Source organism: Chenopodium quinoa, unplaced genomic scaffold (assembly GCF_001683475.1).
Source record: "Chenopodium quinoa cultivar QQ74 unplaced genomic scaffold, ASM168347v1, whole genome shotgun sequence".
In the NCBI taxonomy this organism is placed as follows: Eukaryota; Viridiplantae; Streptophyta; class Magnoliopsida; order Caryophyllales; family Amaranthaceae; genus Chenopodium; species Chenopodium quinoa.
Window position 1 is genome coordinate 600682 of NW_018745024.1, and position 13225 is coordinate 613906.

Below are 13225 nucleotides of genomic sequence, written 5' to 3' on the forward strand. Positions count from 1 at the left end.
AAAACTCATCATCTTTCCTTATCCTCTCCGGCTCTCCCTTTCCTTCCCTTACCCTCCCTCCCCTTCTTTTCCTTCCCCTTTATCCAAACATATTGTTAAGGTTTTGGCTTAATTTAAAAAATCTAACACATGTACCATGGTATAGTTCACGGAAGTGCGATTCGGAAAACTTTCAATTACAACTACAATTAAAATAGGAGGTCTGCAAGTAAAGAAATTTATTTTTCCGGTGATTGTAATCTGTTATTAGGCTGAATAGCCTAGTGTTTTGTGGTTGTGATTAGCCTACCTTAAGTATCACGTTGTAATGGTACTTCTGCTCGACAAAAGTGCATTAAGTCAAGTCTATTTTCCCTCCTTTTTTGACAAAAGCCAAAGTTAGATTGGAAAAAAAAAATGAACATAATTTTCTCTCCACAGAATAATAGAATATAAAGTCACATACTGTATATTATCTTTGGACGTGAAGGAAAAGTTGTTAGTACATTTTTAAAATTGGAATTGTCTTTGATTGGATTTCCTTATTATGATTGAATCAAGACTTTTTTTCTTCTTCAACTTTTAAAATTATTTTTGTAATTGAAAACTGGAGGTGGTTATTGGACAGGGTAGTCTAATAATAATAGGGTCAGGGTCAAGTTTATAGGGCTTTTAATGGACAGAGCTATTAATGGACATGGCCCTTATTGGGTAGGGTCAATATAGGGCCAACATGTTTTTCCAATTTAGTTGATAAAGAAAATACATAATGTAAAAATAATTATATAGATTAATTTGTATTAATATGTATTTAATAATGGCTTTGTTCAATATTTATTTTAATTGATATTTTGTAGGCCCGCCCATTATTGACCCGTGGCCCGCATCGTCCCGACCCTATATAAACCCCTATAAAATGTGACCCTATTTGACCCTGACCCGCAACCGACCCTGACCCGACCCGCCTAATAAGCAGGTCTATTGAAAACTAAAGTCCTACAAAGTACAAACTACATCAATACACCCCATAAAGCTACTGCTACAAGATCATTGGTTATTCACACTCATTCTACTAAGTTTAACACAAGGTAAATTGGAACAAGGACAACGAGTTCTTGCTTTGATGGCAACGAGAGTAAAGAAGGTTGCGAGTTGTTCCTTGTGTCCAGCCTTTGCGCCTTAGGTTGCTACTTGCTAGGTCTACACCATACAATCCACAAACTATGTGCATGTGAATCTTTCTAAAGATTATAAAGGCACGACCCTTGTGTGCCATTGTATTGTATTTGCCTACCTTAATCTTTCTATATTTTGAATTAAGAAAATGTGCCATAGCCCAACATGCAGAATATCAACTGTCATGTCACGGGCCAATTTAAACGTGAGTAGTTGGGCACTTAGCATAGAACTTTGCAATAAGAACCCAAAGTATATACGGTTGGGGACATTGTGAAGATATGAAGTCATGAACAATCTTCATGGCTAGATTGTTTTACCAAGAATTGCGAACTTAATTGGCCAATTGCTCCCCTTCTATCTTCAAGACTTAGATGGATAAGAAACTTCTGGAACCCTAGGAATAATTGGAAATACAATCATATAGAGCAACAAGCTTCCTCGACATTTTTGGTCCTTTTACAAGATGCATATACAAGTCGTTTGTCATCTGTGAATGAGAGTTTGAAGATTGGGAATCAAGAAATTATAGAAATAGGATCAATGCCCATTTTTTGGTTGGTGTTGGGATTATATTGTAAATAAATAACAAACTTATAGACTTACCATTATTATTTATTAATATACTCCTTTTAACATTCATTAAGAGTTTTTTATTTTGGCCTGATTTAATCCCCTTTCCCTAATGTCACCTTCCTCCAAGTATATCCTTGAGAATAGAAGACAAATATTCCTAAGCTCATTTCCAAATTTTTATTTCAATCCCCACTAGAGCTGTGAAAAGCTGACCCGACCCGAAATACCGACCCTAACCCTAACCCGTCTGAACCCGAAAAAAATGGTGACCCGAACCCGATAATCCGACCTGAAACCAACCCTAGACCCGAGTTGACCCAAGTATTTAAGACCCGAACCCGACCATAACCCGACCTAGAGAGGACCCGACCCGAATGTGACCCGTGAATTATTGACCTGAACCGAACCCGACTCGAACCCGAGAATGATCCAAACCCGATTTAACCCGTCAAAACCCGAATTCAACCCGACCTGTTACTAACCCGACCCGAGGTCAACCCGACCCGTTCCTAACCCGACTCGAATTTAAACACGACCTGTTACAAACCCGACCCGAAATCAACCCGACTTGTTATTGATCCGATCCAAATTCAACCCGACTTGTTATTGCCCCGAGCCGAATTTAAACTCGACCTATTACTAGCCCGAATTTAAACTCGACCTATTACTAACCCGAATTTAAACGTATTTGAGGCTATATGAGGTGAGTGAGGTGAATCGATGATTGTGATTTTGTCTAATTAAATCAGCCAAATGATTATTTTTTTTTTTCTAAATTTATCTTCAAAGTAAACTTCCATATAACTACTTATAATCCTTTTATTGATCCTTTTTTTCAAATTTTAGTAATCACTTGTTTATTTTAATATTTTTTTTAAATGTTTTAAATTATGCAATTTGATTTGGAGCTTTAAAAAAAAAAATTTAAAAATTTTATTGACTTGAACCGAACCCGAGAATGACCCGACTAAGAAATGACCCGACGTGATTATAACCCGCAAATTATTGACTTGAACCGAACCCGACTCGAACCCGATAATGACCCGACCTGATTATAACCCGCAAATAATTGACTTGAACCGAACCCGACTCGAACCCGAATAGGACCCTAAGGTCCCTAACTCGTTTAAACCCGTAAAAACCCGAATGTAACCCGACATGTTTTTCACCCGACCCGAATGTAACCCGACCTTTTATTGACCCGACCTAAACCCGACCCAAAACCCGATAAGATGTATGACCCGACTCAAGCATGACCCAACCCGAACCCGACCCGCATAGGTCCCGACATTAACCCGTACTGACCCGACCCGAGATGACCCGACCAACACTAACCCGACTCAAACCCGACCCATATACCCGAATTGACACTCTAATCCCCACAAACAAACATGAGATTGTGAACACTTGAAATTAATTTTCTCACCCAAACAATATGGAAACTAATCATAAACGAAGTAACTCTTTGGTTTGACACTATTCATACGGAGTATAGTAAGTAGAGGACTTAGCACCTTATTAGTAATTTTTTTTTTAAGTGCTGGTGTGATTCCTAACATAATACATAGTACATACGTAGTATTAGAAAAGTTTATGCGCCTAACACTATGTTGAGACAGAGAGTAACGAATTTTGGTTTCATGTTTTTTCAATACTATTATATGCGAAATATTTATTATTTATGTTTTTTTCCAAGTAAATAAAGAATTATTACTTGTATACAAAACTTCATTACTTCATACTTGTATATTGTTTCAAAGTGGTACTTAATTGTAAAAATTATGACAAAATTGCGATATTACAATTTTTGGTACAAAATTGTATCAACGAAGTCCTAATACATACTTGGTAGGGGACTAGACTAATAATGCCAGAACATAGCTAAAATTGTGAAATTGTAACAATTAATTGTTGCAAAAAGTACAAAACCCATGTACAAAGCATGGAATTTAAGTCAGATTTAGAAGCTTACAAGAATGACAATTTGACATAGACCAACGATATTTGTGAAATGTTGACAACCACAAATGGACGATCATATAGTTGACGTCCTATCATGGCTTAAAGCAAAGAAACCATTAAATAATTAAGTGAAAGACATATTAAATTGTTCAGCCAAAAAAAGAAGAAAGATTAGACTGCTTGAATGTGAGAGGAGTCAATTTCATGATTTCTGCTGCATTATTCTCTTAGTGGCGTAAAGTGTTTGCATATTTTGCACTCCATGTGCTATTAGAGTAGATGATAATGGCGTATGTAATACATTTTGGTATCGAGGCCGTGTTTAGGACAAATGAGGACGGACAAGGGAGGAGGAGGATAGGTATACAGAGGAAAATGTAACATTCAATCTTCAACTAAGGAAGTAAACAATAGGAAGTTCTAAATGAAGTATACCGTATGAATTAAACACACAATCTTTTGTTCGGAGCAAATATAACATGAATTGTGAAGATGAGCTTATAGTATTCTGGAAATCATCTTTGTAATTTGTACCGCACATGTATAGTGCCTATGTTATTTGGATGTAGAGGTGAGCTTTGTTGGTTAGAGTTTCAACTCTCACAAACCAAACCTAATTTAGTAGATTGATTAGGCAATGGTACATCATAGAACCCACTGCGCATATAGACTAACAAGCACCCTGCAGCATAACTTTGGAGTCTGAGAGACCAAATCCTAAATTTGCTCCAATTGCTCCTTAATTAGCAAGATAAAAAGATGGTTATTTCATGCTTAAATGAATCTGCAATTGCTGTCATCTGCAGTTGCCTCTGTTAATTTGCTGAGGGTGGTAAAACTGATAGATTATTCTGAACACCATAAAACCCAACCACAACTTTCATCAGGAATATGTAATTCAGGTGCAAGAGCCAAGAGAAAAATTATGATCAAGCAAGAAGGATTGCAAGTGCTTGTCCATTTGAAGCAAAGACAACATTACATCCTCCATTCGCTTGTGATACCTATGCCCAGCACCAAATTCAGAAACAACACCATCCACTTCAATTAAGCTGCATCCTGGCACCTTTCTCACCATCTTCTCTTGCATCTGTTCCCGTACATGCATAACTCCATCCCACTTCTTCGCTGATGCATAAATATTTGAAAGAAGTGTGTGAACCCCACTATAGTCGAGACCTTGCTCCATTAAGTGTTTGACAATTTCTTCCCCCAACTCAACATCACCATATTCTCGACAAGCATTGAGTAGTGCACCCAATACATAAGAATCGGGTTTCACTGACATCTTTCTCACTAGCTGTGCTGCCTCCTGTAGCATCCCCGACCTTGCTAGGAGGTCAATCAAACAGCCATAGTGTTCAACTCCCGGTTCAATTCCATAACGGTGTTTCATACTTTTGAATATCTGCAATCCTTTGTCTACCAAACCCATTCTACTACATGCAGCCAGGACACAAATGAATGTAACCCCATTTGGATCAACCCCTTCGCGCTGCATTCTATTGAACAATTCAATTGCTCTCTCACTCTGCCCATGATTTGACAGTGCAGAAATCAAGGAAGTAAAAGCAAACACATCCTTAGATGGCATATCCTCAAACACACGATTAGCCATTTCAATGCACCCACATTTCGCGTACATATCAACCAACGCCGTGCCTAATTTCACATCCAATTCCATTTTATTTCTATCCACATACGCATGTATCCACCTCCCTTGATCAAAAGCTCCAAGAGCCGCACAAGCCGTAAGTGCCCCAACCAACGAAGAATGATTAGGCCTAAATCCATTTACCTGCATATCATTAAAGACTTCCAGAGCCTCTTCAAAGAACCCCATTTGAGCATACCCAGTGATCATCGCACTCCAAGAAACCACATTTCTGTCAGGCATTTCATCAAACATCTTTCGTGCATCCCCAATTCGACCAACTTTAACATACCCATTAATCACAGCAGTCCATGTAACAACATCCTTAATTGCACTCACATCAAACAATTTACGAGATGAATTAACCGCATTACACATAGCATACAAATGAATCAACCCATTTTGCACAAAATCATAATTCTCCCAACCCAATTTGATACTCTGAGCATGAAGCATTATTCCAAAAGGCAAATCACAAAGATCATTAGTAGCTTTAATAACAAATGAAAATGTATAATTATTGGGAAAAGAACCAGAAGAAATCATGTTCTTGTATAAAGAAATCGCTTTGATGGGTTCATGCTTATCAATGTAAAATTTGATCAAAGAGTTCCACATGTAATTGGAGCGATTAGGTGAGAAAATGAGGAGTTTATAAGCATGAGAGAGGTGTGTAGGATGGTTTGCGAAAGCCGACACGAGCTTTCCGACAGCGTATGTGTCGGAAAGCGTGCCGGAAGTGATGAGGTGAGATTGGATTTGGTTGAGGTGAGGGATGGTAAGGCATTGGTGGTTGTCTAGGAGGGAAAGGATGAAATTGCTTGATTTTAAATGATGGGTTTTGGAGCCAAAAAATGTCATTGATAAAAGTTACCTAGCAAAGTTTTAAGATGTATGAGTAATTGAGTATGTTATTGCCATGATATAGTACACTAATTACAAGAAGAAAGTTTATTTACTTGGAGGGTCTACCCTTTTTTTTTTTTTTTTTTTTTTTTTTTTTTTTTTTTTTAATATTGTGGACTATATCATGCTTCATAGAATGGCTTAAGGTGATCAAAATAAGTTTGATTACCCTAGAATTTTTAGTATTAGAATAGGTGTAGCACTGTCAAAACGGTTTGACAGTTCGGTTTCGATTCGGTTTGAAATCGGTTCGGTATTTAATCGGGTCGGTTTGGAATCGGTTTAATTGTCTCACGGGTCGGTTTTGGTTCGGTTTAAATAGTTATCGGTTCGATTCGGTTTCGGTTTATTCTTAAGAGGTTTTAATTCGGTTCGGGTTGTAAACAGTCCGGGTAGTAAACGGTTCGGTGCAGACGGGTTGCGATTTGTTAACGGTGCGGTGTAAACGGTTTTTATCCCGGTTCAAACAGTTTCGGGTTGGAAACGGTTTCGGGTTAGAAACAGTTCGGTTCTTTTTTGGTTCAGTTTATAACTGGTTCGGTTCTTTTTCGGTTCAGTTTTTAACTGGTTCGGTTCTTTTTCGGTTCAGTTTATAACTGGTTCGGTTCTTCAATTGTATAACCACTTTAACGTTATTCATATCGGTTCCATTTCAAGTTTACTAAATTATAGTTGAATCTGAATTAAAACATAGCCTAATAGTATATTCATGTCACTAGCACACTCCCATCTTTATTTCATTATTACTCACATAATCAATGTAATCATATGCTTAATAGTCTCTGTGAATTAATTTTATGTATTACGCCTTCAGCCAAGCCTTGGTACTTAATATTACAAGCTTTTTGTTCATTTGGTTTCATCACCTCAAATGTATACATGACTAGAGGCAGTAGTGTTGCTAATAGTTTGAGGCAATGCCTGAGCCTGCTTGTTTTGCTCTTGTTTGTGAACACTGATTATCCTTAAGACCTTAATGAATGATTTGCCTTGCTATTTTAAAAAAAAATATTCTAAGATTTCTAATATTTAATCCATTTAATTATATCTCCGTCAAAAAAAAAAAATCCATTTAATTATATAAAAAACTTTGTAAACGGTTCGATTTAGAAGCGGTTTGGTTCATAAACGGTTCGGTTTATAACCAGTTCGGTTTACAATCAGTTCGGTTTTTAAATGGTTCGGTGCAAACGGGTAGCAGTTTGCTAACGGTTCGGTGTAAGCGGTTTTTTTGCCAGTTTAAACGGTTTCGGGTTGGTACCGGTTTCGGGTTAGATACGGTTCGGTTCTTTTTCGGTTCGGTTTTCTTTCAGTTCGGTTTATATTCGGCTCGGTTTGTTAACGGGTTTGGTTCTTACACGGTTTAACATTATTCAGGTCGATTCGGTTTCGGGTTTACTAAAATACAGTTCGGGTCGATTTTCGGTTTCAAAAAAATCAGTTTTTTATCGGTTCGGTTCTCATTTGGGTCGGTCAGTTTCGGGCAGTTAAACGGTTTCGGTTTGAAATTTGACAGCACTAACTAGGTGTATAAATTGCTAATTGAGTTGGATAAGTGTTGTTTTCTCAATTGGAAAGGTGTATATTATGGTGTGATGAGGGGGCATCGGAAAATGAAACTATGGTAGAAATTTAAATGTTAATGATAGGCAATTGTGTTTAGTTAGAGTTGCGATGGTAGAACTACTCACCATAAGTGAAGTACTAGTAAGTAGTCATACTCATAGCTTGGGGAAGAAATAATGAATATCTAATTTTAGGAGTTGAAAATATCAAACATATTATCAAACTTTGAAATAAATGCTTGAAAATCTAGCCTACTATAAGACAATGATCACATTAGTATAAAAGTCAGCGTACAGTGGTATATAAGTTAGTATAAAGGTTAAAATGTTGCAACGAATTGGTATAAAAATTAAACAAATTTGCGACTTTTAACCTTAATCTTGTTGTTTTCATTCAATGAACTTTGTGTAAAAAAGAAAAAAAAAAAATCTCGATTAGCATCGCCTATTATACAAATGTTTAATTATAACTTTTATTTTAAATATCTAATCTTTCTATGCACATTTTACAAATATTTTTGCTCCCTTTTCTTTAAATTTACTACTTATAAGCCAATTTCAAATTATTTTTGGAGACATTATAATATCCTAAGTAGGTTTTTTTTTATTCTCGAGATTTTGTTTGCTCATAGTTTTTTAGTTAATATTTTTTTATAATTAGAGGTGGGCAACGTATCGTGCCAAGCCGTGCCTGATGGTGGCTCGTGCCGTGCCGGCCAGGCCACCTTTTAGCACACGCCAGTCCACAGCACGTCCCACGTGCCAGGCACCGAGCCGTCCATTATTTTTTAACAACTTTTAAAATGGATATACTATTTAAATAATTTTATTAATTTATTATTATTATTATTATTATTATTATTATTATTATTATTGTTCTTTTTATTATTCTTTTTTTTATTATTATAGTTCTTTCTTATTATTTATGTTATTTTATGGTCATATCGTGTTGGCGGCCAAATTACCATGCCGCCGCGGGTTCGTGTCGGATTCTTAAAATCGTGTTCACGGCCCGGCCCGCGGTCCACTTCTTGGTCACTGTGTCGTGCCGTGCCGCTGGCAGGCTCGTGCCATGCGGGACCAATCTCGTGTCTAGCTTGTGCCGCCTCGCAGGCGACACAGCCCATGCCCACCTCTAATGATAACCTTAGGTGGGCATGGAGAAAAGAAGTATTTGGCCTTAAATGAGTAATGGACAAAAAATTATATTCCAAAACAACGCGTTTTTTTGTGTGACTGGTTGACACACGCTGAAACACTGACCGAATTACCCTCGACTGACTGACCCCCTTAATCAATCGAGTAACTCTTGATCATGGAGCCCTGATTGAGTATCTCTTAATCAAATAACCTCAGCCAGATGTATTTTTTTTCTTCTTATTATTATTTTTTTTCATAGGGTCTTTTATTCCAAATCCTTGTACGGTGCTAAGAAATTATTTTGTAAGAATTACCCAAGTCGTTGGTTGTTTGTGCCCGCAGAAAGCCAGAAATGACTGCAAAGTGCAAACTTATAAACAGTTCACCATCTCCCTACCAACGCCAAAACTAAACCTCAAACCAACCAAAAATGGAGAAAAACTACGACACCCCACCACCGGAAAACCACCAACCAATACCACCTTCCGCCATAACCACAACCCCAAAAACCACCCCAAAACCCCAACCAAAACGCTTCATACGCAACCAAATCCCATTCTCAATCCTCAACAATCCCTCCTTAAACGCCGCAATCTCTCTCCTCCCCTCCAACTACAACTTCGAAATCCACAAATCCGTCCATCGAATCCTCTCTCTCTCTTCCCCTTCACCGCGCATCGCGCTCCAACTTCCCGAAGGGTTGCTCATGTACTCCCTCTCTCTCTCCGACATCTTCCGCACCTTCGCTTCTGCTTCCGACGTCTTCGTTCTTGCCGACGTTACTTACGGCGCTTGTTGCGTCGACGACCTCTCTGCTGCTGCGCTTGGCGCTGATCTTCTCATTCATTACGGACATAGTTGTCTTGTTCCGGTAGATAATACGGTAATCCCTTGTTTGTATGTTTTTGTTGAAATTGGGATTGATGTTTCGAAACTTGTTAAGACGATTGAAATGAATGAATTGGGTAGTAGGAATTTGGCTGTTGCTGGGACGATTCAGTTTGCTGGGGCAATTAGGGGGGTTAAGGTTGAGCTTGAGAGATTAGGGTTTAGGGTTTTGGTTCCGCAATCGAAACCGTTGTCTGCTGGGGAGGTTTTGGGGTGTACTGCACCTAAGGTTTCAATGAAGGATTTTGGGGGTGTTGGGGTTGGTGGGGATGATGGGGATTTGGTGATTGTGTTTGTTGCTGATGGGAGGTTTCATTTAGAGGCGTTTATGATTGCGAATCCCGGGGTTAAGGCCTTTCGATATGATCCATATTTGGGGAGGTTGTTTTTGGAGGAGTATGATCATAAAGGGATGAAGGATTCGAGAATGAGGGCGGTTTTGAAGGCGAAAGAGGCTAAGAATTGGGGAGTTGTGTTGGGGACACTTGGGAGGCAGGGGAACCCGAAGAGTCTTGAGAGGTTGGAGAGGAAGATGGAGGAGAAAGGGATGTCGTGGACCGTTGTTTTAATGTCGGAAATATCACCTTCTAGGATTGAGTTGTTTGAGGATTCGATTGATGCTTGGATTCAAATTGCTTGTCCTCGATTATCTATTGATTGGGGGGAGGCATTCCATAGGCCTTTGTTGAATCCGTTTGAGGCTGAGATTGCGCTTGGCTTGATTCGTGGTTGGTGGGAAAGAGATGATAGCATTGTTGGTGTTGATTGTGGGAGAAATGGGGGGAGTTGTGGTTGTGATAATGAAAATAACAAAGGTGGGGTTGATCATGGAGGTGATTATCCTATGGATTACTATGCTCAGGATGGAGGAGATTGGAATTCAAGTTACATGAAGGGGAAAAATCGCCCTACTAGAAGAAATCTTCGATCAAATGTTGCTGATGGGAGTGTCTCCTGATTTATTATGTTTATATACCGTGTGCATTTGTCTCATTATTTTGCGGCTTCTAGAGACCATCCTTCAAGCAGAAGGCTAGGCAATTTTGCAGTCCAAGTGGAAGAGCCAACATGACTTGTAATACTCTTTCCTCTTGTCTATGTTCGTTTATGTGGATTTTCTTGTTCTTAACTGATTGAATGTATGATATTCGTTTACAAGAAATGAAAGAGATATCACTTACTTTTTCTTATTTCTTTCCTTTGTTTACTGTTTTTTTTTTTTTTCTTGATCGATTATGTGATATTCACAGAAAAAGATACTTATTACTGCTATGATTGATATGGAAAACACAACAATACTGTGTACTTCTAGGCTTTATTGTGGACAAATGGAATTACCAATATGGATGTAGATAGACTTAGTTGTAAATGAATCTGGTAACCTAAATTATAAAACTCAAAAAGAATTGAGGATTAGGGATGGAGGTAGGGGAAGGAAGGTAAATAGTGAGATGGAGATATAGGATGGATGATAGAATTTGGTGAAACAAAGAGCAGGAAGAAAAATAGAACAAAAGAGAGAGAGAGAGAGTATGCAAAAGAAGAGCGGCATACACAGAAATAACTGACTAGAACTTTTGGGTTGTTGTATACCATACATTGGTCTCTATCCTTGGAAAGTTTTGCTTTTCATATGAAGTCAAGGGAAGGATTGATTTGCTTGGGTAGCTTGATATGCTTTCTGATAAACTGATACCTACTGTAAAAAGCTGTAATAGGAAGAACAGTAATGAAAGATTTATCCTAAGTAAATGGAACCGATGATTTTGGGCTCACATTTATCATATTAATAGACTGAGGAAAGATAATCTGAAGTAATCAGAAGGCTTGCTAGAAGCATTTTGGAGGTAGCATTAAATGTCTTGTGAATTTATTGAATTTACCAGACAACTAAGCGTGTAATGGCACTATCTTTATAGCTGTCAAAGTGGCAAGAAATACTTTGTGTTATGTTTGTGCTGCCTTGCATACATAGTCACAAGTTTGCATAGTATCTTTCTTATGTCGTGCTCTATATGAGGCAAATTTTCAAATTTGAATACTTTAAAGGAATCTGCTAGCAACATTGATTAGAGGTGATGAATTGTTGGTGTTGGGTATAAAAAGGAAGTCTTGTTAAAGAAATTTGTATATTATTAAGTGATAGCAAAGCAAGGAAATAAATTGAATGATGAGAACAAAATTGAAACTTTGGTCACACTTGATAAGTTAAATAGCGTATGAAAAAGTAGCATGGATAATGGACGGGAAGAGATTTTATGAGTAATAACATGTTATAAGTAGGAATAGGTGGTGTAACCAACTTACTAATGGCTTAAATAGGCGAAGATGTGTAATTGAATTTTGGAAAGCAGTGTAGAGCTTTTCCTCTGATTGTATGTGGTCATGTGGCCAATGGAATAGAGTTCATTATCGAAGACCCCTGTTGCTAGAGTAAATTGGTCCTCTAGAAATTATTGTGGTCCATTAAGATGAATTAGCTATGGGGTTCTTTGGAATTAGAATATGTACAAAGCTGGTTTGTCAGAGGTGAAAATCATGAGAACTGAAGTTGGATAAGTTTGAAAAAGCTTGGTTAGAGCTTGAAATTTTGTCATCGTGTCTATGTTACTTGAGCTCTAAAAAGCTGAACAATACCCTTCAGGTCTTATAAGTTTGGATCAGCTTTGAAAAGTTTGAATGAGGGATACTTAGGTCACATATGTTTAGATAAGGTTGTATGATTTTGAATAAATTCATACAGTACAAAGTAAAGGTCTTTTAAAGAGCTTGAAATTTTATCATCTTGTCTATATTACTTAAGCTCTAAAAAGCTGAACGAAGGCTTCAGGTCTTATAAGTTTGGATCAGCTTCATTAAGTTTAAATGAGGGATAGCTCACATATGTTTGGATAAGGTTGTATGATTTTGAATAAATTCATACAGTACAAAGTAAAGGTCTTTTAAAGTAAAGTACGAATAAGGTCTACTTTGTTAGCATTTGGGTTGGTATGTTTAGATAAATTCAAATTAGGTCTATCAAGTTTAGCTCAAGACCCTGTATGGGGTTTTCTGGTGAAAGAGCATATAGTCGAGCAATGAAGTTCGTGTTCTGGTTTCAGACTCTGGTTTTTCTATGGAAGTAATGGGGCGATGTTACTCCAAATTGAAGTGTCTGTGTTCATAATTATGTCATAATGTCAAATATCGGACAAAAATTGAAGAGTTTGGTTGTTCGAGCAGCATAGTCTAGGCAGCTGCTTGAGTGGATGATAGGTAATCTTGTGCTGCAGTTAGATACTGATTGGTGTGAAATATCATGGTAAAAATCCTGTTCCATTTTCTGGCTGAGGCTTGTTCAAACTTTTATCTGATATTGAGCATATGATGGCAACTAATA

At 37.7% G+C, this 13225-nt stretch overlaps 2 protein-coding genes across 2 annotated transcripts; one reads left to right on the forward strand and one right to left on the reverse strand.

Moving 5' to 3' along the window:
- Positions 1 to 4057: 4057 nt before the first annotated feature.
- LOC110708238 (putative pentatricopeptide repeat-containing protein At5g40405) lies at positions 4058 to 6613 on the reverse strand. Its single transcript, XM_021886322.1, has one exon. It carries the CDS (start codon positions 6206 to 6208, stop codon positions 4592 to 4594), a length of 1617 nt encoding a protein of 538 aa, XP_021742014.1. The 5' UTR covers positions 6209 to 6613; the 3' UTR covers positions 4058 to 4591.
- Positions 6614 to 9107: 2494 nt separating this feature from the next.
- LOC110708239 (2-(3-amino-3-carboxypropyl)histidine synthase subunit 1-like) lies at positions 9108 to 11036 on the forward strand. The gene has a single exon (XM_021886323.1). It carries the CDS (start codon positions 9389 to 9391, stop codon positions 10802 to 10804), a length of 1416 nt encoding a protein of 471 aa, XP_021742015.1. The 5' UTR covers positions 9108 to 9388; the 3' UTR covers positions 10805 to 11036.
- The last annotated feature ends 2189 nt before the right edge of the window (positions 11037 to 13225 follow it).